The following is a 24,433-nucleotide window of genomic DNA, read 5'->3' as shown; positions in this document are numbered from 1 at the left end:
AGGGGCAAAAAACTACTCAGGAGTCTAAATCACAAGCAAGTCTGAGGAGACTTCACCAGAGGCATTTTTGCCCATTATATCCCAATTTAGGTTCCAAAAAATCTCCAGACAGGATGTTTTTAAATGACAAACTCAACACATTTATCTCCAAATTAGCTCAAAAAAAGGGAATATATTCAAAGAACTGGCACATGCAACAGTCATAATACAAATATCTCATTATCAGAGGAACTGGCTACTTAAAAATTTTTATTTTTTTCAAACCAGACAGTAAATGGTTGCTGTGCAGACATAAAAATATAGTACTAACGACGTCTTCCTAAGCAAAAATATCTCAAAAATCTGCTACACTCACCTACTAGATTCCTAGCAAGGCACGTACTAAGTTTAAGTCAGTGGTGAAAGAGCAGATAAATCGAAAGGGAAAAACACTAACTTTACAGTGGAGAAATCGGGCAAATACTTTAAGTAAGTGATAAAGGTTAACGTGACTAGTGATGTCCTGTGGATGTCATAGGCCTCAAACCTCCGTGACATAATGAAAAGGGCACTTTACCTCCATAGCATTCTTTTCAAAACCTATAACTCCAATATAAAACAAAAGGTGAGACGGACCAGAACTGAGGGACAAATATCTGACCATACACTCCTTAAAACTGTCAAGGCCATGAAAAACAAGAAAAGATTCAGAAACTGTCACAGATCAAAGGACACATGAAGACTAATGGACTGGATACTGGAATAGAAAAAGGATACATAAAACCTGATAAAATGCAAATAAAGTCTGGAATTTAGTTAGTAAGGAATCAAGGTTGGTTTCTTAGTTTTGACAAATGTACCATGCTATCATAAGATGTTAACAAGAGTGGAAGCTGGCTGAGGGGTAGTTGAGAACTTCTCACATTATCACAGTATTCTGTACTTCACACAGCAGTCTGTACATTTTCTGTAAATATATTATTCCAAAGTATGTTCAGGGGTACCTGGGTGGCTCAGTCAGTTAAGCGTCTGACTTTGGCTTAGGTCACAATCTCATGGTTTGGTTCGTGAGTTCGAGCCCCGCATCGGGCTCTGTACTGACAGCTCAGAGCCTGGAGCCTACTTCAGTTCTGTGTCTCCCTCTCTCTGCCCCTCCCCGACTTGTACTTTGTCTCTCTCTCTCTCTCAAAAATAAATATTAAAAAAAAAAATTCTTTTAATTCAAAAATAAGCAACAAATGAAAACAAAAAGCCAGTGTGAGAGTACCTCACATAGTAGGAATGGAATTTGTAGCTTTGGAGACCCCTGAAGAAGAGTAGTTGGGCTGGAGAGAATGCCCTTGGTAATTACTGACTGGAGAGAGGACTGGCCCAGGCACACTAAATCTCTTACAGACACCACTCCCTTTATTACCTGCACTGAAATACTCGTCCTCCGAGAGGGCTGTCACTTCCGTATCCAGTGGGATGGGGTCACACAGCAGAATGTCTTTGCCCAACACATCACACTCGTACCCATCATCAAAGAGCAATTTATACTTCCCAGCTCCGACATCACGAGTGATTTTCCCAGAGTAAAAATAGCCATTGGACGACCACTTGGCTACAACACGGAGTCCCACAAAGCTATTTCCTGGAGAGGAGGCATCTAAGCCATCAGAATGGCCAGTAGCAGCCTGGAAAGGAATCTCTGGAGAGTCACTTCGACGCAAAGCACCGGCACCCGTGTCTGCTCGCCTGGTGGAGTCCGGCACTCGGGGCACAATACGAGTGAAGGATTTATCATCTGGTGACATGCTGGGTGATATGTCCTCTATGCCCAAGGGGCCAGGAACAGCTGTTTCTCTAAACAAAGATAAGAGATAGGAGAAGGCAGTTAAAATAAGAAAAGTTTCTAACTGCCAATTTTCCCACTCTTTTGTCCATGGGTCTGCCTCAGCCCATTCTTGGAGGACCCCATCACAGGCCTAAGCCTGGTTTCTCGGTGGCCTCTCTGATCCCTGCCCGCTCCCAAGTCAATGTGGACCCCTCGTGTCCCTCCTGACACCCCACATACTCTCTACTCCCCTCTCTTCTCTCTACTCCCTTTTTTTCTGCATAAGTCATAGACTAAGTGTATCTCACACTACCCGGGTACCTGGTTCCAGTGGTCCGAGAAGGCGGGCGGCCCCTTCGCCCGCGCCCACGAGGCGTGACTGGAGCCTTCCCTCCCTGTCTGATGCCAAGGCCTGCATCACCATCCTCCTCACACACTGGCGCCCCTGTCTGACTGACCCCTTTTCTAGGACTAGAGAATGAAGACAGGTTAGTCTGACAGCACCTGCTACTGGATCCTTTCTCCACAAAGTCTCCCCGTGGCCCTTAAACCACATGCCAGGCCAACATGTATTAGACCTCCAACACAGCAGGAAGCTGGCCTGCACACCCACCACCAAAATATCAGCCAGGGAGTAGGAGTGTAGGATAACGAGTAAAGGACATCCTCCTCTATGGAAGTCTATTCCCTCCTGACAAAGCTTCCTACTGTTGCCCTCAAAAATAGCACACCCATTTCTTCCCTGCCTTCTCTTCTACTACAGGCTCTAGACACCTGCAGAGGATAACAAAAAGCTAGGGATGTATCAGGTTGAGGTTACTACCTTAAACTTTTTGCACTCCCAGTCAAAACACTACAGGCTACAGAAAATGGGGGTGGCAGCAGCATGTGCCAGCATTCTCAAAGTCCCCTCACCTGTTTTTCTACATTTTCTTAGGAGTCTAGCTCTCAAAGGGCTCCACCCTTTCTCCCATGCAAACCCAAACAGGAGAGGAACAAAAGGGGAGGAAGAATATTTGAATTTTCCTAGTTGGAGGATGGGGGGGGGGGGGAGGGGCGGGGGATTTCCCATTACTCCCCTTTTCCTGTGATATTAAAATGTCAGCAACCCTGCCCCTGCTGTAGCTCTCTCTCTGGAGACCCTGTCTGCACCTCAGTTTTCCTGGGCCTCCTCGGGAGCTGGGCAAGGCAAAATCTGCGGGTTCTGTCCCGCTGGTTTTCCCTTTGAGTGGTCCGGCTCCTCTCCCTGAGCTGCCACTGCTGTGCATGGCTGAGAGACTCGTCCCACTTGATGTGCGGTGTAAGCTGGATGCCTTGGAGGAGAAGGAGCTGATATCCCCCAGGTCGCCTGAGGAGCCCCCCGTCTGTGAAGGGGAAACTTCGGTTTCACATTCCTGACACTCTACAATTGGCTCTTCAGTCTCCTGCAAGGAAGAAATGGATACAAAAGCTAAAAGAAGCCACAACAACATCATGCTAATGTAGTGGCTAAAAAATCCTAGAGATGGTAAGAAATTTCAATTCAGAAAGGTGGGTATCAGGAGGAGACTTTCTGGATTAATGGAAATGTTCTGGATCTTATTGTGAGCAGTGGTTACACACAATTAATTGTTGAGAGCCACTGAACATTTAAGACCTGAGCATTCTACAGGGAATATATTATATCCCAATAAAATATAAATAAAGGTTGCACTGGATTGGAAACAAAGAGATCTCTATTATGAGCTAAGTTATCTTTTTACTGGACAAGTTCACAACCTTTGCCTACTGAGAAGACAGCAAGAATTGTAACCCAGACATTTTCTGTCTGGGAGAAGAGAGGTAAGGAGGAAGGAAGGTTAGATAAGGAAAACAAATGGTTAGGAGCCATTCTGGGTATTTCATCAGCAGTGGGTAGCATGACATGTTTTTTGAAATCAGGTTATTTTACATTACTTTTCAATAAATGATACAGGAAATAGAAAATTATAGGCAAAAATAGGCTAAAAACAGTATTGTTTATAAAAATGAAAAACAGAAAGGTAATAATCAAAATGCACAAGGTTGCAGTATCTATAGAAGACAGGAATATCAAACTGACTTTATCTCCCATGCTCACTTCGATGGATTGGTAAGTGGTTAACTGGAGCTCAGTTTTAAACAGCCTTTGGAAGCTAATTCCCAGGCTTATGGGAAAAGGTTCTGGGGCCAATCAACAATGTCCTCTCTGGACACAGGATTGAGAAATTACAGCACACTTGCTTTCCTGTTCTAGACTATTCATGCATCACCATGCATATCATCAGAGAAGATATGAAGAAGTATAAGACCCTCCCCTCAGAGTTTATAGCTTCTCTGGGCAGACACTATGCAATGCACACACACTCAAATAATGCTGTAAGATAATTAAATGATTATTATTTTTTAAATGTTTATTTATGAGAGAGAGACGGAGTATGAGCAGGGGAGGGGCAGAGAGAGAGGGAGACACAGAATCCGAAGCAGGCTCCAGGCTCTAAACTGTCAGCACAGAACCTAACATGGGGCTCAAACCCATGAACCATCAGATTGTGACCAAAGCCGAAGTCGGACAATTAACTGAGTCACCCAGGTATCCCCTAAATGATTAATTTTAACCACTCCCTTCTTGAAAATATCTCCTCCTTTGGAATCTACAAAGTCACTTTTACTTTCATTCCACCTCTTTTTTTTTTTTTTTTTTCATTCCACCTCTTTAAGGGCTACTTCGATATGTGCTTGTTTTCAGGTTCCTCTTTCTTCATCCGTTCCCTTAGACACAGTATTGTGCAGGACTCTGTTCTTCCTTTTCTTACTCTTCCGTGCTTTCCCTGGACAATCTCACCAGACTCGTCTCTACCTATCTACCAACAATATAAGAATGACTCGGCTCCAAACTCACAAATAACTAAAAAACCCTTCCCTTTGGATATACTAAGGACACTGAAATTTAACCCAACCAAAACACAGTGTCATCCTCTCTCCATTTCCTTGCCTTCAACGAATAAATCCTGGATATGACCGGTGCATCTCACAATCCCTATAGCTCTATCAGAGACTGTTTTTTTTCTCCACCAAACTCCAATTCAAGAGTTTGGAGATATGAGATGCCTGCGTGGCTCAGTTGATTTAGCGCCCGACTCTTATTTCAGCTCAGGTCACAATTCCAGGGTCGTGGGATTGTGCCTCACTCCACATTGAGTGTGGAGTCTGCTTAAGATTCTCTCCCTCTCCCCCATTCTGCCCTTCTCCCCCACTCACGGGCTCTTTCTCTAAAATAAATGAAATAAATTAAATTAAAAAAAAAAGACTTCGGAGGTAAGAGGCAACTTTGCTCCCTATTGCCATCAACAGACCATTTCTATCTCCCACCTCTCGCTCCTACTAAACCACTATTTGCCATTTTGTTAAACTTTGCTCTCCCCCTCCGTTACTCACCAACATCCTCCCACCCACTCACTCTCATGGATGAAAACCTTAACCTCTGGCTCACAGCCTCCATTTTCTCCCCGTCCCTATTTCTGTCACTATTCTCTGTGGCTTACATCCATCAGATGACCCATCCAGCAACTCTCAAGTTCCTGATATAATTACCACCATTAACCATTTTCTCTGCTTCAGCCATCTATCCTCAGGGTCATTACCAGAAAGTGTACCACCTCCAAAAACTATCAGTGAAAAACATGACTTTCTCAAATCTCTGTCTCCTATCACCAACTTGCCTGCTCTAGCCAGATTCAAGTCTATCTACTGAGATCCTTTGACTAAAGGAGGTGTTGTGAGCCCAGAACTGAAGTCAATCCCTTCACTTGAATATAGCAAATGTGTAAGGGCATGGCCAGCCTAAAAGGCTGGGATTCCAGGCTGTGTCTCTGTTGGAGAATATGCCTCAGGAACAGTGGCCAGCTACAACTGCCTTTGCAACTGCCCTACAGTCAAAGCCATCACTATTTTAATGACAGATCCAGGCTCGAAGGTGGCCTGTTATCATCTTTTTAATGTATTTGCTTACTTATCTTCCTGTGTGTCTTATACACTAGACTACAGAGACCCTATTAAGACAGAAATTGTAACCATCTTCTTTCCTGGGTATATCCTCCAAATCCAGCACAGTGCATGCCACAAGAGACCCTCAGTAAGTATTTACTGAATAATCTCTCTCAAATCAGTGTCCTATTTACATTCTCTGTCTCAGCATATGGTACCACTCTCTATCTCACTGCACAGGAAAAAGCCCACATACCATGTTAAATTCCTCCCTCTCCCTGTATCCCCACATTTAGGAATTCACCAGTCTATCAATTTCACCTTCTATGTACTTAATGCATCTGTCTCTCCTCTCAACCCCTACTGCCACTGTCCTAATGCGACACTCATTACCTCTTGTCTGAACTATGCCTCAACCCACACCAGTCCACTGTTAAACCACTGCCAATCCGAACTTCCCAACATGCAAATCTGAGCATGTCACTCTTTTCTCCAAAATTCTTTAAAGGCATCTATCACACCAAAGATAAAAATCTAAATTCTTTTCTGTGGTATACAAAGCTCTCATACTTTGGGCCTTTACCAAACTCAACAGCATCCTTTCCTACCATTCGCTACCCTACTGTTTGTGTCATATTGAGCTTCTAAATATTCATTAAGCATGCCACGTTGTCTACATAACTTTTCATTCTGCCTATGATGTCCTTCTTCCCCATGCCTCAATGTTATCTGCCACACTCTGGGAGCTACATATTCTGTGAGATCTTTTAGCCACCTTCAGGTAAGCTGGTAGGCTCAGTCTCCTCTTTCTAACACATCTTGCCACCCTCTACAACAGCAACCAACAAGTTCTGGATTTGTTGCATGTCTATATAAGCTCCTAGAAAACAGGGACAGTGTCTTTTTATCTTCTTAGTTCCAGGGCCTGCCACAGTGCTAGGAACATAGTAAAAAAAAAAAAGTTGCAGGTAAATAAATTAATAAAACTTCTAAAAGATAGTAAGCGAAGAATACAAGCTATGAGGGAAGGTGTTCTTAGTCTTCTCAGGTCAAAAGACTAAAAACTAAACTAAACGTTTCATACCTGTGTGCTCTCTACTTTCTGTCTCTGTGCCTTTACTCACCAAACTTTCTGTATGGAATGCCTTTTCCTCTTATCTCCCAACATCTAAAACCTTCAGGGTCCAACTCAAATGCTTTTTGGACCTCATCCAGACAAACTAGCAAAATTCCCTTCAGAGGAGTTTCATCCTCATGTGAACTACCATATGCATCTTCCTTCTTGCACACATCACTTCACTCTTGAGAAGCAGCATAATGTAGTGGTTAGGAATGCAGGCTCTGGATCTAGACTGCCTGGAATTAGTTCTAGTTCCTCTGTTTATTAGCTATGTAACCTTATGCAAGTTATTTTAACTTAACTTAATCCTCAGTTTCTTCATGTGGAAAATGTGATAACAGTATCTAACCCACAGCTTAGTTGTGAGGATTGAATAAGTTCCATCACTAAAGTCCGTACTGTAGTGCCTTACATATAGTTAGTACTACAGAAATGTTAGTTGCTATTATTACTGTATTTAATTATGGTAATATTTCCCAAACTATATTCCAAAGGGGTATAATAAGTATTATCTTAAAAAATGTTCAGTTGATGCGGTGCCTGGGTGGCTAGGTCAGTTAAGCATCTGACTTTGGCTCAGGTCATGATCTCAGTTTGTGAGTTCGAGCTCCGTGTCAGGCTCTGTGCTGACAGCTCAGAGCCTGGAGCCTGCTTCAGATTCTATGTCTCATCCTCTCTCTGCCCCTCCCCCACTTGTCCTCTGTCTCTCTCAGTCTCTCAAAAATAAATAAATGTAAAAAAATAAATAAGTAATAAAAAAATTTCAGTTGTCAAGTTTGGTAACTTCTATGTTAAACAATAAAATAGACATCTTTAATAAAGGACTTCTTAGAGCCTTTAACATAATAGGCACTGTGAATTTCCATGGGGGAAGGGAAGTTTTACAGCATTTGGTATTTCTCAAACTTATTACCATGGAACTTTTCCCCCCCTCAGAGTATCTAAAAGGCCTGTTTCCAGAAATATACTTTTGAGAGCACCACATCAAATAATATAGTAACATGTATAACATTTTAAACTACAAGAGTTACAAAAACTGTTCGTGAAATCAAACTGTTTTTCTAAAGCTGCTAATCTCCGAATTTTTCTAAAATAGTAGCAATATTGAAAAAATTCCACAAACATAAAAATTGAAAATGAATTAACATCTGGGATTTTGGTGTACAATAAAATACACAAGAAAATTTCTCAAACTGAAGTCAAATGCTTTCTGACATGAGGGCCACAATGGCCCATTAGTGAACAACTACAATAATGTGTTCCATTTAATAAGACTATATATATATCAGAGTTTAATTCTCCCTGGTCTCAACTTCCCGTATGGCTATCTGGCAAATTTTTTAAGATGTGCCTAAGTATGGCAACAAGGCCTAAGGAAGGAAGGAAGTACCTGTGCCTCTCATCAATTAATAAAATGGGTTCCCAGAAATTAACATGTGTACCAAGATAGTGCCACATCTTTAATTCTTGAAAATCTGATTTCAGCCAGTATTGAGATGTAAACAGTCAGCATATGATGCCGTCCAATCTAACAGTGAATAAATGCTGATATTTTCCAACACTGGGAATGAGTCCATAATGAATCCTACTAAGACATAAAGGTGCATCTCCTACAAACAGGTCTATAACCACAAATGGATGGAGACCAAGAAAGGACACAATGAGCAAACGTGACAACAAGTGAGAAAACATGGAGCAAAGCAAGGAGTTCTAAACCTCTTTAGTTTCCAAGAATTAAAAATAATAGATAAAATGTAGTTATAACCTAACAGAGATTTATCAATCTGTTCTTTACGAAACAGAAACCATGATGGGACTGGTTAAATAAGTGGCCAGAGGTTAAACAGTAAACTCGTGGTTGGGAAAAACACAGAATTCAAGACTCTCCTCTCTTACCAGATTCTTAAATCTTTCTCACAAGATGAAGGAAAACAAAGAAGCTAGTTGCACAAGAAAGGCGGGAAGGGGTGGAAGTGGAGAGCCAGGGAATTTTTTCTACCAAAAGAAATTTGCCACATAGACCTAAGTATGCATTACCTCAGTTACTTTTCTTTCTACTTCTGTTCCATCCACATAATACACATCTGTGATGACACGGGTGACAAGTGTGCGAACCTCACGGATTGTCCTCATGTGGCGATGCAAGACATGGCCATGTGGAGGCTGAGGCATATCAAACTCTTCCTCTCCCTGTGGCAGAAAAAGTAGAACACAAGCATAGGTATCACTGCAAAGTGGCAGAATCAAAAATCAACTGCTTCATGATAGGCAGTGTTCAGAAGTTCCATGAATCTAGTGTGATGGAATTTTCCAGTTGCTTTATTTTTTTATTCACCTATAGATAAGAATAGGGATGGACCAGCTATATAGCCAGAGGCTAGGAAGAGTTTGTATCAGTTATCACTTAAAATGACCTATTTCTGTCTCAATCAAAATTGTAACATCTAGCACTTATATCTAGGATATTTAAGTGAAACTCTGACCTCCCCCCCACAAAAGTACATTTACATTATAATCCTTCTGATTTTGAGGCTGAATTATCAATCAGTATATAAACTTATACTTGCAACATCTCTTTTAAAAAAGGAAGGCAGGCATATTTTTAAAACTTTATATAAAAACAAGAGTATCTGTTAATCTCAGTGCAGTCTGTTTTTCCCGCTTTAGTAAATCAGAACTATAGTTTCTTTATGCCTAGAACAAGATACACAGATTTTTCTCAGGATTAAATATGGAATATTTAATCTCTTCCAAATAACAGATTGTAACTTAAGAGCCAAGCTAGTGCCCAGTAAAAGGATTCTGTATTTACTTGTATCATAAAGGATTAATTTAATAGCTTAAATAAGCCCTGCATTTTTGTTTACATGACAACTGCTATCCACATGTTTTCTCATAACACATATACCACATTTAACAGCATCCACGCCCTCCCCTCAACCCCACCGGTAATTCTGAGGAGAAAATGCACACTTTTTTTCTCCCACCTTATTTCCCCATAGCAGACTGATTTTTTCTTTCAGCATTGTCAAGGTATTCAAGTCTTTGAGAAGAACTATATATATTACTGCAATGATGATGATCCTGGGTTTTCACTGACCAATGTGGTAGTGATAGTAATTTACCTAAAGCTTTCAATAATTTACCTGAATAATTCCCACTCCAACTCCATCTTGGGGGTAAAATATCCACTAAAATGGAAATGTAAATTATGTGAATAAATATAAATAAAAAGCATGGAAACTTAGATCCACTAATTCCTTAAAATACTTCTATATATATAATTCTGGCTAATGAATGGCCAGAGCACTGGTCTGTCACATCTCAATCATCAGGGTGCCCCTGCATCAGAACCATGACAGCTGGACCTCCTGCCCTCACACACAGACAGGCAGGTCCGGGATCACAGATGTCTAAAAGGTTTCAGGGATACATAAAGCACTCCTTGTATTCAGGCTTCTCAAGAAGTCTTCCTGTATTTTTCCACTACAACAGCCAGACAAATGATCATTTCAAGACAGACACTTAAATATGACTGATAGAATAAGAAAGGAAAGAAGGAAAAGGGGGCAGATAAAAAGAAATCTATGCTTACTCTCTCTTCAAATAGTCTTCTGAAAAGAGGTCTCTGTAAAGATAAATAACTTGAAGATCTTGTCATCATAAAAGGAAGATAAGAAAATGAAAACAAAACCATACTTTCCTTCATTAAAAGCCTAGCTCCAGGCCCACTGGATAAAGAAGTCAAACTTTAAGCAATATCAAAGGTAGGCTGCCTATGCTTTTCTCCCCACTGGCCTCAGTCCTACCCAGAATGCAGGGGATACAAAAGCACTGACACCTGGAAAACCTCCAGAAAGCATTCCTCATTTTCCAACCATTCTTCAAAAGACAGCACACCAATCTATGTTTTCTGTTACCGCACCCACCCCATCTCTGTTTTTTCATTGTAGTATAATACACGTAACATGAAATTTACCATTTTAACCATTTTTAAGTAGACAGTTTGTGACATTAAGTACATTCACATTGTTGTGCAAACATCACCATATCCACCTCCAGAACTTTTCATCTTTCCCAAGTCAAACTGTACCTATTCACCTAGATTTTTCTAGCACCTTTCTTAACAGGAGCAACTAGCTCTTTAAAAAGTTATTTCACTCCATATGACACAATAGTAGTACAGTATCAGCAGTGGCTTTGTTGGTGGTAACAGCAGTATTTAAAATAATAATAATCAGTAGGTAGCAGCAGCAGCAGCCAATATATATTGAACATTTACTATGTGCCAGATCCAGTGTGGAGAACTTTATCTAATTTAATCCTCGCATATTCCAGATAAAGTGGTCTGACTCCAAAGCCTAGGCCTAACTGCTCTGGCTCACTGGTTCCTGCTTTCATCAACATGAGATAGGAGCAGGGATTATTTCCCTACTTTACAGAGGAAAAATGTTAAGTAAGGAAAATATAATCTAGTGGCTTCAACGAGATTGCTATCTTTAGGATCAAGTTCAATTCTTTTTATAAAGGCAGAGAAGTTATTTATAGCAGAATGCCAACACTTTAAGGGTAAAAACAAGTGCAAAATAGGGTCTGATCTACTATAACCCCTATATTCAAAGGCTATTCTATTTTCAATCTGTACAAACTGATAAAGTCTTAGGTCTCAGAGACCATGTTATCAAAAAGGCTAATAACATAAACAGAATTTCTGGAGTTCCTGGAGAGGCATGGATAAACAGAACAAGACTACACAGGCCATGATTATCAAATAGAAAAGCAACATAGCATAATGAAAAGAATACCGATTCTGAAGTCAGATATGCTGAGTTCAAATTCCAGTTCTGCCACCTACTGATGGCAAAATCTTGGGCAAGTTACTTAACCTCTCTTCAGCTTGATTTCTTTACCTGTGAAATGGGAATAATAATACCAACCTCATGGGTTGTCTTGAGCACAATGCTGATACACTGTAGGTGTTCAATAAAGAGGAACTGTATTATTTTATTTTTATAAAACAAACAAGTTGGAAAATTAGAATGAGACGCACATCACTAATGAAGCTTTCCTAGGCAGATTCCAAGTGAAGACGATCTACCACAGCAACTGAAAAGGCAGTTTAACCGCTATTAGTAATTTCCAAATTTTCCCTACCATGGAACCCACTGCCACCTGACGAAATTGAACTTCCTCTTATTTCTTAACACGTACATTTCTACCACCACCTCTTAACTCGATTGTTACTACTACCTACTCCCTTACTCTATTCCCAAGAACCTGTTGCTCCTCCAGCCTCACTTCCACCACCCCTGATCCTTTTCCTCCCGTTATGTCTAGCTGCAGCCTGTGCAGTCCTCACCGCCTGAGGACACCCCCTTCCTCTATTTCTCTTACTGTTCTTGGTTTCCAATACTGTGCTACACTATCCTTCATGTTTCTTCTATCTCTTCTCCTCTGCTTCCTACTCCTTTAGTTCCTGGGAACTTTGGTGAAATAGACTTGGGAGAGAAGCAATTAGCTCCAATGCTTTTAAGGGAGGATGCAAACTGACAGCAGAAGGAAAAGATTAAATGTAGAAGAATATATCAGGGCCCAGTCTATATTTTTTGGCTTTTTCATCCAGTAAAGACCTACTTGATAAACTCTAGCACTATTTCATTTTCCATAAGAGACTATCTATTGGATATAGCTACCCATAATTTTCACGACCCTATCTATCTTGGAAAAATTGTTTTTAATGACTGGTCTGCACAAAAGTGTTAAGAATTATCATTAGGTAGAAGTATCACAACTTAAATTCTCTGGGAATCCATAAAGTCAAAACAGGGCCCCTGAGATACCCTAGATGTTCTCTCACCTGGCTATGGAGCGACTCTGTATCATCCCCAGGAGCACTGACTGGTTTCTCACCACTTCCCCTGTCAGTCTGAACCATGGCATCTTGTTTTCCAGAGTTCTGGTCCACCGTACTGGTCCCCTGTTCACACACATTCTTTACAGTCTGAGTTGCTGCTGAAACAGTTTCTGGGACCCACAGAGAATGCTCTATGGTCTGGATTCCTATGTTATTTTGGCTGGGCCTTTCAATCAAGGCATTACTAGGTTTTTCCTGATTGGTATTTTGTCCTTCTTTCTGGCCTTCTAGCACATCTGTCTTCAATGCTTCCCCTTGAGGACTGGATGACCCCTGTGTAGCCACCTGCCGAGAGGCAGGAGATGGAGGGTCTTTGACAGGACAACTGGGCTGCATGGGCTGTTGACTCTGCCTGGTCCTTTGGTCACCTTCCAATCTTTCCTTTCCTTCTTCATCTTGAGTACTTGGAAAACTGAGCGAGTTCCCTCTGAAAATCAACCATATAAAGAAACCATGTCAAGTAAACAAGTGTGAGTTTGTGTGTGTACTAGCAAGGGAACCATAATTTGACAATATGAAAAATGTGGGAAAGGGAGAAAATAAGGCAACCCAGCATATCACCTTTCTCAACGTAATTTCACTCTTGAGAAAATAATGGTACATAGGACTCTATCACCATGATGATACAATAGTCATAAAATTTATTCCCATCACTAGCTATGAACTCTGAAACTTGACACAGGAAAATAAGGTAAACAAAAAAATTTAAAGTCATTATTGAAGTCATAGTCAATGAAGGCTGTTTAGGGATCTACTTTGTAAGAGATTAGGTCAACATGTCTCACTTGGTTTTTATTGGTTCTAACATTCCTTAAATGACTACTAGCATTTTAGATTCTTTTCTTCACCTCCACCCGCGAACAACAAGCAAAAATTTTAGGAAAAGAAACTTCATCTATACAGGATAGAGTTATAGGTGAGGTTCGAGCTTTGCCAGATAAACTGGCATATCTTACAACTAACAATTCAGAATGACTTGATTCCTCTAAGAAAGTTCTCAAGATATAGCCTACTTCTTTTCATTTGGCTACACCAGGGATTTATTTATTTATCCCACAACCATTTGATTAATGTCTCCTATAAAACAGATACTATGAAGTCCTGAGGAGCCTAGGGGCTTTCTTAAATGTCTTTAACCAGAACAAAAAGGCCCAGATTAACTCCAAGTGAGCAGGTAACATACATAGAAACTTGAAATTCATGTCTTAGGAGCACGTGGGTGGATCAGTCAGTAGAGCATCCGACTCTCGATTTCGGCTCAGGCCATGATCTTGTGGTTTGTGAGTTGGAGCCCTGCATCAGGCTCTCCACTGACAGACTGAAGAATCTCTATCTCCCTCTCTCTCGCTGCCTCCCCAACTCTCTCTAAATAAACTTAAAAAAAAACCGTGTCTTATTTATGCATCTCTACTTAAAACATCTAACAGGGCTTAATATACAGTAAGTGCTTAATAAATGTACTCTGGACATTTATTGATATTCTCTCCATTGAGTAGCTGCAAAAATCTACTCTCAGATTAAGTAAACTAATTGTATAAGTAGCAAATTCATGTAGAAAATGCGTATAAACTTTTAACTTTTTGGTAAATTACAAATTCGATGAATCAGTGCACTACAAACAAAACAAGAAACTAACACATTTTAGGCTCCATTAAATGCATAGTAGCCAGAATAAAGATAAAAGGAATCCATTCTGAACTGACCACAGTAAGACCACAACTGGATCTGTTTCAGTTTGGAGTATCCTATTTTATAAGGCATAAACCCACAGAAGATAACATTCACGATGACCAAGGATCTAGAAACCATGTCATATATTGCTGTATTCTTTGCCCAGAGAAAGACTAGTTACCACTGAGACAGAGAAAGCTGTCTCCAATCTGGGAGAAGCTCTCACCCCTTAAGAACTGAGCTGACATGAGTAGGCCGAAAAAAGGAAACATGAAGAGCTCTTTAAGAAATGCTCTACCCCGGATCTTGAGTAGAAAGACAAAAGGAGAAGTTTCTGAGATTTCTATATTATTTACATCAGTTTACCAGAACAGGAGATTAAAGAGAGATTTAGAATAGAGTTCTAGCCAAAGAGAGCCTGGTAAAAATTTGGTAGTCATAGCTTGAGTCCTGTCAGGAACCTCAAGTGAATAAGGATATATAATACAAAAAAGATAAGGCAAGAATAAGACCACCAAGAGTAACACTGTGATGAGGTTGTAAGTAACCATATATAAAAATTACTCCACTCAGGGCTAGGTACACAGCAGATGTTCAATCAATACTAGTTGTGTAAAACAAAGCAATTAAGACTCACTTCATGTTTTCTACGAACTTAATACTCATGTGTGACTCTTTTAGACAGCTAACACATTAACAGCTGAGCAATGAAAGTTAGTCAAAAGCTACAAGAACAGGATTAGCCATTTGAAGAATTCAATTACCATTGTTTCCCACCCTTAAACAAGCCTACCACATTTTACAGAAGCTGTTTATTTAGGGTAGAACCTCTGAATAGAATTTCACTTCCAAAGCAAAGTTTTGTTTTATTTTGGACTTTTTAAAAAAATGTTTGTTTATTTTTGAAGGCGAGAGAGAGTGGAGGAGGGGCGGGGGGTGCGGTGGGGGCGAGACAGAATCTGAAGCAGGCTCTAGGCTCTGAGCTGTCAGCACAGAGCCCGATGGGGGGCTCCAACTCACTGGCTGTGAGATAGTGACCTGAGCTTAAGTCGGATACTTAACTGACTGAGACACCCAGGTGCCCCAACACTTTTTTTTAATCTTAATTGACAAGTATTAAGTTGCTTTTTTTCCCCAAAGAGTTAATCAGAACAACTCTCTTCTCTCTAAAGACCAAAGAAGTCTCATTTCAACACTGGCAATATTCAGCAGATTCCTATCAAATAGCAGGTATGAATATCCTATGATTTTGGTATTTATCATTCTCATGTTAGCCTCAGTCAAATGAGTGACATTAAAATCACAGTCATCGGGGCGCCTGGGTGGCGCAGTCGGTTAAGCGTCCGACTTTAGCCAGGTCACGATCTCGCGGTCCGTGAGTTCGAGCCCCGCGTCGGGCTCTGGGCTGATGGCTCAGAGCCTGGAGTCTGTTTCCGATTCTGTGTCTCCCTCTCTCTCTGCCCCTCCCCCGTTCATGCTCTGTCTCTCTCTGTCCCAAAAATAAATAAACGTTGAAAAAAAAAAAAAATTTTAAAAAATCACAGTCATTTCCCCCCACATTCATATATTTTCATACATATATACAGAACAGCAGGTAAAAGGCAAAGCCTTAATTGCAACACATACTGCAGGAAAGTGTTGCTCCACTCTTACCAAGTTTATAAATCCTCAAACATAAATAAAACTGAGAAATACCTACTGTAAAGATGTATGTTAATGTCCCAATAAACAATAAAGAAGGAATCTTTAGCACTAGAAAAGAGCTTTAGAAGACAAGAGAAATCCAGTCAACTCTAAGAAGGGCCACACCTCTCTTTATTCATTTGTTCCAGCTACACAACCCTACCTTGGTCACTATATGCCAGATTTGGAAACTGATGCTAAGAAAGCAAATTTTAGCAGGAAAAGTCCAAATAAAATTAACCCAAAGTGAAAAAGGGAAGAATAAATCTCCATACTTAACAAACTTCTAACCTTTATATTCTGAGTGTAGGTCTGTCTGTGGAGCAACTGAAATCAAATCCAGCTGGATTCTCAGGCCTGTGTTCTACTAAGATTAAACAAAATCACCAGCACTTTGGCCTAAGATATTCTAGTAAAATGGGAAGGCAGTAGAATACCTCAGTAAATTTAGTAATTGCGAGGCCATTACTGTATCACTTTTTGAATCACACAAAGTAGCGTTTCACCTAATAAGCTTCTTGATACAATAAAGGATATGACCTGGGCTATTTGATTCTCAAGAATACCAACAAGCTCACATTTAATAATCAGAATGCCACTAAAAGCACTGATATGTTTCTTTTCAATATTTATGTTAATAAAGACTATAAAAATTATGCTGCAAATAACACTATTAGGAATATACCTGCTGACAAAATATTATCACATTCTCTACAAAAATCACTAAATGTCATAATGAAAATACAAGTTTATTTCCATTGCCATTACTTATTTCCCTATACTAAATACAAGAATTATACATATCAAATAAGATACTCTCATTATTTAAATGAAGAAAAAGAGGTGCCCGGGTGGCTCAGTCGGTTAAGCATCCGACATCAGCTCAGGTCATGACCTCACAGTTCGTGGGTTCGATCCCTGCATCAAGCTCTGCGCTGACAGCTCAGAGCCTGGAGCCTACTTCAGATTCTGTGTCTCCCTCTCTCTCTGCCCCTCCCCCGCTCATGCTCTGTCTCTCAAAAATAAATACATGTCAAAAAAAATTTTTTAATTGAGAAAAAATACTTTGTAACTCAATTTTATTACTTTTTTTTTTTCTGTTTTAGAGCTGTTCTAAAAGATTATGGAGTAGGGGCGCCTGGGTGGCGCAGTCGGTTAAGCGTCCGACTTCAGCCAGGTCACGATCTCGCGGTCCGTGAGTTCGAGCCCTGCGTCGGGCTCTGGGCTGATGGCTCAGAGCCTGGAGCCTGTTTCCGATTCTGTGTCTCCCTCTCTCTCTGCCCCTCCCCCGTTCATGCTCTGTCTCTCTCTGTCCCAAAAAAAAAACAAAAAAAACAAACAAAAAAATAAAGATTATGGAGTAAAGAAATCATAATTCCATCCATAATTCCATAATTCCAAATCTTAATTCTATCAAGTATGACAAACTTTAAATTTGGAGTGTTGAACATCTCAGTTTTGCCCTATGGGAAACTGAAGAAAAATAAAAAGTCTTGTTAAAAATAAAATTTCTAAAACTAAGAAAAAATAATCTTAAAAATATAGAATGATATAGGTTCATAAATTTATGAAGACTGAATCATTTCAAATTGACAGGACAAGAAGATCAAGACAAAAAACTTTATAAAATATTAAATAAAACTTCTCTTGACATCTCACTTATAAATCTGTCTAGAATATATCACGGTCCATCAGGTAAAAATGTAAGCTCAAGTTCACAAAATGGTAGCAATACATTCTAGATTTTGGAACCAACCATTTTGCAAATAAATACAGCTCAAAAGAGGCTATGAAAATAATGCTCACTTGATGGGTGCAGAGGGAGGATCCCGATTTCGAGCCTCAGGATCTTGTTGTGCTTCACAGACACAGCTAAACAAAGACATGGTCTTCTGGGGACTAAGATAACAAGTTAAAGCAACATACTGTGTTAGTTTCGAAAGGAAAAGTACCTCTGGAGATTATCTTTCTTAGGCACAGAAGGAATAAAATCCTTGCTCTGCGTCCCAAAACCCCACACCTTATGTCAAAATGCCATTCTTCATACTTGTTTCCAATTAGCACAATAAAAAAGCTCTTAAAGAAGATTCACAGGAAATAAGATGGACAGAGAACTATAACCAACAGCATCTGACAAAACTAAGTTTTCTTTCTTGCATGGTAATAACGGGCTGGAGCTGAACAGGGGCACGTGTTCAAACAGGACACACATTCAGTTGGCCATAATCCTTAATACCTTGTGCTCTTGCACCTAGCCTGCTATACCTATTTACTGTACCTGCCAAGCCTGATTTAAGAATCCTCACCTATACTTCACCAACTGCCACTAGTACGTTCACACTGGATGACTCATGCCATGAACCAATGAAACAATTCTACTCTCACAGCCACCAGATGGCAAAGCTTACCACTAAAGCCTCAGGATGGGGTCAAACACATCCCCAAAGCATTACAGCATTCATGACAAAGCAAAAATAACAGTTCAACACAACAGTTAATTTGGCAGGCAGAAGAGAAAATGGCCTGATGTTGCGGCGGAGTCGGGAATCCTTGAAGGAACAAGGTCTAAGGCTGTTTTTCTTTAAACCCTTTATTGCCTTACCAACAGCAGCAATAATCTCAGTCTCCTCAAAAGAAACAAAGAAAAGGGTATACTCACATGAACAAAAGAGAGAAAGGGAAACACCTTTAAATATCTTAGTTCTAAGTATAGCAAAAGCTGAAAGTATTAATAAGACAGCCTACTGTTAGATTCAATACATGGCTAAATCCTTTATGCTGAGTTTCATTTTAAGATTTTTCCTTTATTGATAAATCATCTTCCTCTTATTAACAGAGTGGCTTTGTATATTAAACTCCTCTAAATAGCAACCAGCTCAGGTTACCTGGCAACAGCCTCAGCAACTGCAGTAGATCCATTTTTTCTTTCACCAATTGCAGGCTCTGAATAAAAACAAAAGCAAAAGGAGAAAAGAGAAAGAAACAATTCAGTTAGTAGCACACCTAAACACCTCCTCTGAAAACCTGCTCTAATAATTGCAACAAGTAACAAAAAGGAGTAAGAATAATAAGTGAACATAAAAAGACTTACACTTAAACAGTACAAGTTTTTCCTCACTTGCACCAATTTTCTTTCAAATTTCCTACAGAAGACTAATCAGTTTGTCCAGAAATATAATGAATTACTCAACACTAGCATGTAAAAATGAAAATTAAAACTTCTCCTCAACCAATTCATCTCTCTTCTCATACAGGATGTAAAAAATTTACAGAGTAAGAAAATACGAAACTTTAATAAAGAAAAAAACTTTAGTAAAATAAATTATACAAGAAAATGTTTTCAATTGATACAAATTTTCAATAGTATGCAGTTTGGTTGTTTTTGTTTCTTTTAAACAGTGCACAGTTTTAAGAGAACCCATACACAGAAGGTACTCAAGTTCTTCCCAAAGTGCCTTTGGGACAAATATTTGAAAAACAAAACTTATTTTCAAGAAAGAATCTGTAGCAAAGAATTAAGAGCGACACTGAAAAGAATCCCATATTCTCAAAGCAGTGTCACTAATGCCAAGGGATTAAAATGTGTTCCTTTAGAAATTTATTCCAGCCTTAGAGAAAATAACACATATTTTTAAACATTTCTAAAATAATTCATGACCCAACATAATCTTCTTAACAGTCCATCAAGGGGGCAGAAGTTTAGTGGTTAGAGCCCTGGCTATGAAACAGGCCCTGGCTCCAGCATTAGTAGTCCAACTTGGAGTAAACCCCATCTTCTGAGTCACTTTCCTCATCTGTAAGATAGAGATAAACCAGAACCAACCTCACAGGTTTGTTGTGAAGATGAAATGAGTAAAACTCTGAGTCCGGTGACTGCCAGATAGTGTACTCTTACTATCAGGAAAGGTAGTAATACCGTCCATTATGTTAGCTCCACTTAAGGTCTTCCCAATTTTAACTTCAAATCTAAAGATTCAAGGCTACCACATACTCTCTTGATAAGCCCCACTTGATTTCAGAGAGAATAAAAATGGAAACATGTAATACTTTAATTTCTACTGAGGTTCTATAATTCAAATTAATAAGCACAGAAAAAGTAGAAGAGCACTATAATTCAGACCCAGACTGCTGGTTCTTGAAACTACTTTTTTTAAGTTTATTTTTTTCAGTAATCTCTACACCAACATGGGGCTCAAACTCACAACCCTCAGATCAAGAGTCGCATGGTCTTCCAACTGAGCCAGCCAGGTGCGCCCCTGGGTTCTTAGTTGGGGTGCCTGGGTGGCTCAGTCAGTTAAGTGTCTGACCTTGGCTCAGGTCATGCATGATCTCGCAGTTCATGGGTTCGAGTCCTGTGTCGGGTTCTGTGCTGACAGCTCGGAGCCTGGAGCCTGCTTCAGATTTGATGTCTCCCTCACTGCCTCTCCCCCACTCATGCTCCCATTCTCTCTCTCTCTCTCTCTCTCTCTCTCTCTCTCTCTCTCAAAAATAAACATTAAAAAATATTAAACAAAAAAACCACTTTAAATTCAGGCTACCCCATTTACTAGCTGTTTGACTCTAGGAAAAGCACTCAATCTTCCTGTGCCTCAGTTTCTTCACCTATAAAATGAGGATAGTAACAGGACTTACTTCACAGGTTTGTTGTGAGATTCAATGAGCTATACTTGTAAAATGCCTGGAATATCATAAGTACTCAAAGCATATTAGCTAAAATTTCTTTGGTCTCCAGAGAATGAGAGGCCCTTCTTATTCAAGTCCACCCATTCTGCTATAGTCTTTTGAAAGCTTCCTCTCCCAACTCCCTCAGGGTTTTGATCCATTAACTGTTTCCCCTATTCCCTCATTTTTAACCCATCTCTCTTTTGGAGACTTTCTCTCAGCCTATAAAATGCTTAGGCCTCTCTATGCTTAGGCATAAAAATGAAAAAAATCTCCAATCCTAAATCTCTCTAACGTGGCGTATTTTTTCCTTTCTCATATAAACTTCTCACAAGTAGAATATGTTTGCTGCCTCTTCTTCCCATCACTCCTCAATTAACTTCAGTATAGCTCCCACCCAAAGCACCACACTGGAACAGTTCTTGCTAGAGTCACCAAATGGATCCGAATGGCCAAATCCAATGTACATTTTCAGATATACCTTATTAGACATTCACTTTTGCATCTGACATTATCTTCTTGTAATTCTCCTCCCCATAAGCTTCCTTTCCCATCTCTTTTATAAGACTTCTTCCTGTTCTAACTCCATTAAACAGCATTTACAAACTACCTAGTGGAAAAATTATAAACTTTTGTGTCAGACAGATCTGACTGAAACTCTAACATTATCTCTTAGCAATTATTGTGACCTTAGGCATATAACTTTAAAACCTGTTTCTGGAAATAAGGATATCTACTTTGGAGTGCTATCATGAAAACTAAATTCAGATGTAGATTCATTCTGTATTTTTCCCCCGTCCCTCTAACTTCCATATTCAACCGGTCCCAAGGTTCTCTCAATTCTACTATTTACCTCTCTGACTGATCCTCTCATCTCCATCTCCACTACTAATAACCTTACTTCCTGGTTAAACAAAGTCTGAGTTTTCCAGGCAGGAGAATAGGAAATGGGAAGGCAAGGCAAGGAATAAAGCACAAAGGCATGAAGTTTTTAATACTCAACTGATACTTTTAAAAAAGCTAATCTGATATTATTGTCTTGCCTACAATTCTTCAGTGTCTCAGCATCATGTAAAAGGCCTTTCCAAATCTGGATCTTTGCAACCTCCCTTGTTTGTACCTTCTCTGTATTCTAGCCATAACCATTAACATGCAAGTAATGGAGAAATAGTCAATACAAGCCTAGAGTGTGAATCCACAATCCTGCATTTTCTACCCTCCTCTGAACTGTTTCTGAACATGAAAACCAATTACTTTATATATGCAGGTTTAATACAGAGAAACAAGCAGCACCAGAGATTATAAAATCAAGCATCTTCAGTAACATGACAGTGCCCAGCTGAAAGCAAAGACTTAAGTCTGTGAGACTTAAGACTTTAGAAATACAATTATAAAAGTATTAATCATTGTAACTAGGAGAAAGATAACTAATACTTCTCATATGATCTGCAGCTACTAATTACCCGGATGGACATAAAATAAAACTTACTTTCCAAACTAAACTGCAAAGACTCTTCACTCGTCTCAGTCTCAGGAGTGACCAGTTTCATTCTTAGACACAATTTATCATCCACTTCTGGGGCAGCCCCAGGATTTCCTTTTTCATTCCCAAGTATGGGATCATTGGTCTCCACCATGCTTTCAGACATGACATCACTGGTTACTATGGTGCTTTCTGGATAGTTGCTAATACCTGAAAGAGGGAGGCAGGAGGAAGAAAGGAAAAACACTAAAATACAAACATGAAAAACTACAATTTGAGGTCACCAATTTGCCTGTTTGGCTCCACAGCTCTGCAGGATTGAAGGGGGGGTTTCCTAGGATAGATCCTGTCACAGTATCAACAACTACGCACTAGTATTGACACCTGGTCTTAAGAGGAGCAACAGGATTCAGTTCCACTTCTGCATCTGGACAAAGGATGCTGCATGAGCCCTCAGCCAACCCACATCTGCCAGCATCAGGCATAGGTAGCAGGAGACTCCAGACGGCATGACTGTTACCTCCCAGCACTGACTAGAGAAAACAAATAGGTTAATGCAGAAGACTGCTGGCTGTTTCAGGGAAGGAGGATCTAAGTTTCCCTGCCCTGTCAAGTAGCAGACTGATAGCCGGGGTACTGAATAAACAGTACTTCTACCCTATTTGCTGTCCCTTCCTTATAAAAATAGCTCTGTATCATTACTTCGCCCTGCAAGTAAGAGAATAAAATCTGTGTATTCTCTTCCTTCCTTCCTCCCACCCTTTCTTTCTTCTCATTACCACTCAGTATCTTCTAGGAGCAAATTCATGGAATCAAACATCACAGCTTATTCTCTAAGACAAAACCAACCTTACCAGGCAGGCCCAACTCCTCAAATCTAAAAGAATCACTTGCATAAAGAATGGTATCTCAGAAATTCTGCTTTAAATATTATTACATTTTAGTCGCTCACCAATAGGAGTACTGTGTCTCTTGGGCTCCAGTTTCAGGTGACCAATAAGAGGTGGAGTTGCACCAGTCAATGGTGGGATAATATCACCTTCCTTAGGCAACGTGAAATGAAATGGAGTTTCTGGAGGGAGTAAAAAAAATAATAATAATAATAATTAAAAATTAATAAATAAAAAAGAAACCAAAACAGAAGTATAAGAAGAAAATAAAAGTAAAAGTGAGAAGAACTGCAAGAAGTATTTCAATTATTCTTTTCCCTTGCTCCCCAAATCAGCCACATTCCCAACCCGCCTCACCAGGCCTCCCAACCAATTTCCTATTATTTTCTGTGCTCTGGTTACAGCCAACAATAGGTCTGACACAAAGCAGACAACCAGAAAACAGACAAAACAGAGGAAGCCCAAAGTTTAGAGGCCCTGAGGAACATGAGTTCAAAAGGAACATGAACTGACCACATTCCTTCTAGGCCATACTAATATTCATATGTAAATGTCTGCCCAATAGTAAATCCCACATATATGAGCATTCCCAGTGCACCCATTTTGGTTAGTCATCAATAAATTAATATAAACATAACAATTTGTCAAGATATAAACCTTTATTTTTAACTAGGTCTTGGTTCCAAAGTTTTTACTAATCAGAATTAGCAAACTGCCAAAATGACATTTTCTGGGGGCACCTGGGTGGCTCAGTCGGTTAAGCGTCCAACTCTTGGTTTTGGCATAGGTCATGATCTTTGTCAGGCTCTGCGCTGACAGCACGGAGCCTGCTTGGGATTCTCTCTTTTCCCCAATCTCTGCCACTCCGCAGCTTCTGTATACACACACACACACACACACACACACACACTCTCTCTCTCTCTCTCTCTCTCTCTCTCACACAAAATAAACATTTTTTTAAAAAAAAATCACATTTTCTGATTTCTTGTTTATCTCTTTTAATAAAGTGACTAGGTTTGGGAGAAAAAAAAAAAAGAACTGCTAGACTGCTCCTCTTAAACCTAACATCTGAAAATTTGTACTTACTTTCCTGTGAAGGCTCAAAATACCTATAATCTGGCATACCCAGACTCTACTCCTTCGCAAGCATTTTGCCAAATGCGTATCCCAACACCACCAAGCAATTATCCGATTCTCAGCAGCAAATGACTGGTATCATTCACTTTTGACA

At 39.8% G+C, this 24,433-nt stretch overlaps 1 protein-coding gene across 2 annotated transcripts in view; it reads right to left on the bottom strand.

Annotated features, from left to right (window-relative positions):
* TP53BP1 (tumor protein p53 binding protein 1) overlaps window positions 1–24,433 on the bottom strand; it is a 69,036-nt gene that overhangs the window by 10,270 nt on the left and 34,333 nt on the right. The window contains exons 13-21 of one of the 2 annotated variants that reach the window (XM_047075196.1): window positions 23,265–23,384; window positions 22,319–22,522; window positions 19,053–19,110; window positions 17,974–18,066; window positions 12,757–13,240; window positions 8,937–9,089; window positions 2,948–3,219; window positions 2,117–2,266; window positions 1,394–1,824 (exon numbers count right to left, since the gene is read on the bottom strand). In XM_047075196.1, coding sequence (XP_046931152.1) covers window positions 1,394–1,824; window positions 2,117–2,266; window positions 2,948–3,219; window positions 8,937–9,089; window positions 12,757–13,240; window positions 17,974–18,066; window positions 19,053–19,110; window positions 22,319–22,522; window positions 23,265–23,384 — 1,965 coding nt within the window. Of the gene's footprint in view, window positions 1–1,393; window positions 1,825–2,116; window positions 2,267–2,947; window positions 3,220–8,936; window positions 9,090–12,756; window positions 13,241–17,973; window positions 18,067–19,052; window positions 19,111–22,318; window positions 22,523–22,696; window positions 23,225–23,264; window positions 23,385–24,433 lie in introns of those variants that run through there. The other variant, XM_047075197.1, reaches the window with a different exon arrangement.

Source organism: Lynx rufus, unplaced genomic scaffold (genome assembly GCF_022079265.1).
Source record: "Lynx rufus isolate CCGP_SWC_20201006 ecotype Redwood Valley unplaced genomic scaffold, mLynRuf1.p SCAF_13, whole genome shotgun sequence".
Classification (NCBI taxonomy): domain Eukaryota; kingdom Metazoa; phylum Chordata; class Mammalia; order Carnivora; family Felidae; genus Lynx; species Lynx rufus.
This window is presented reverse-complemented; position numbering and strand designations above follow the sequence as displayed.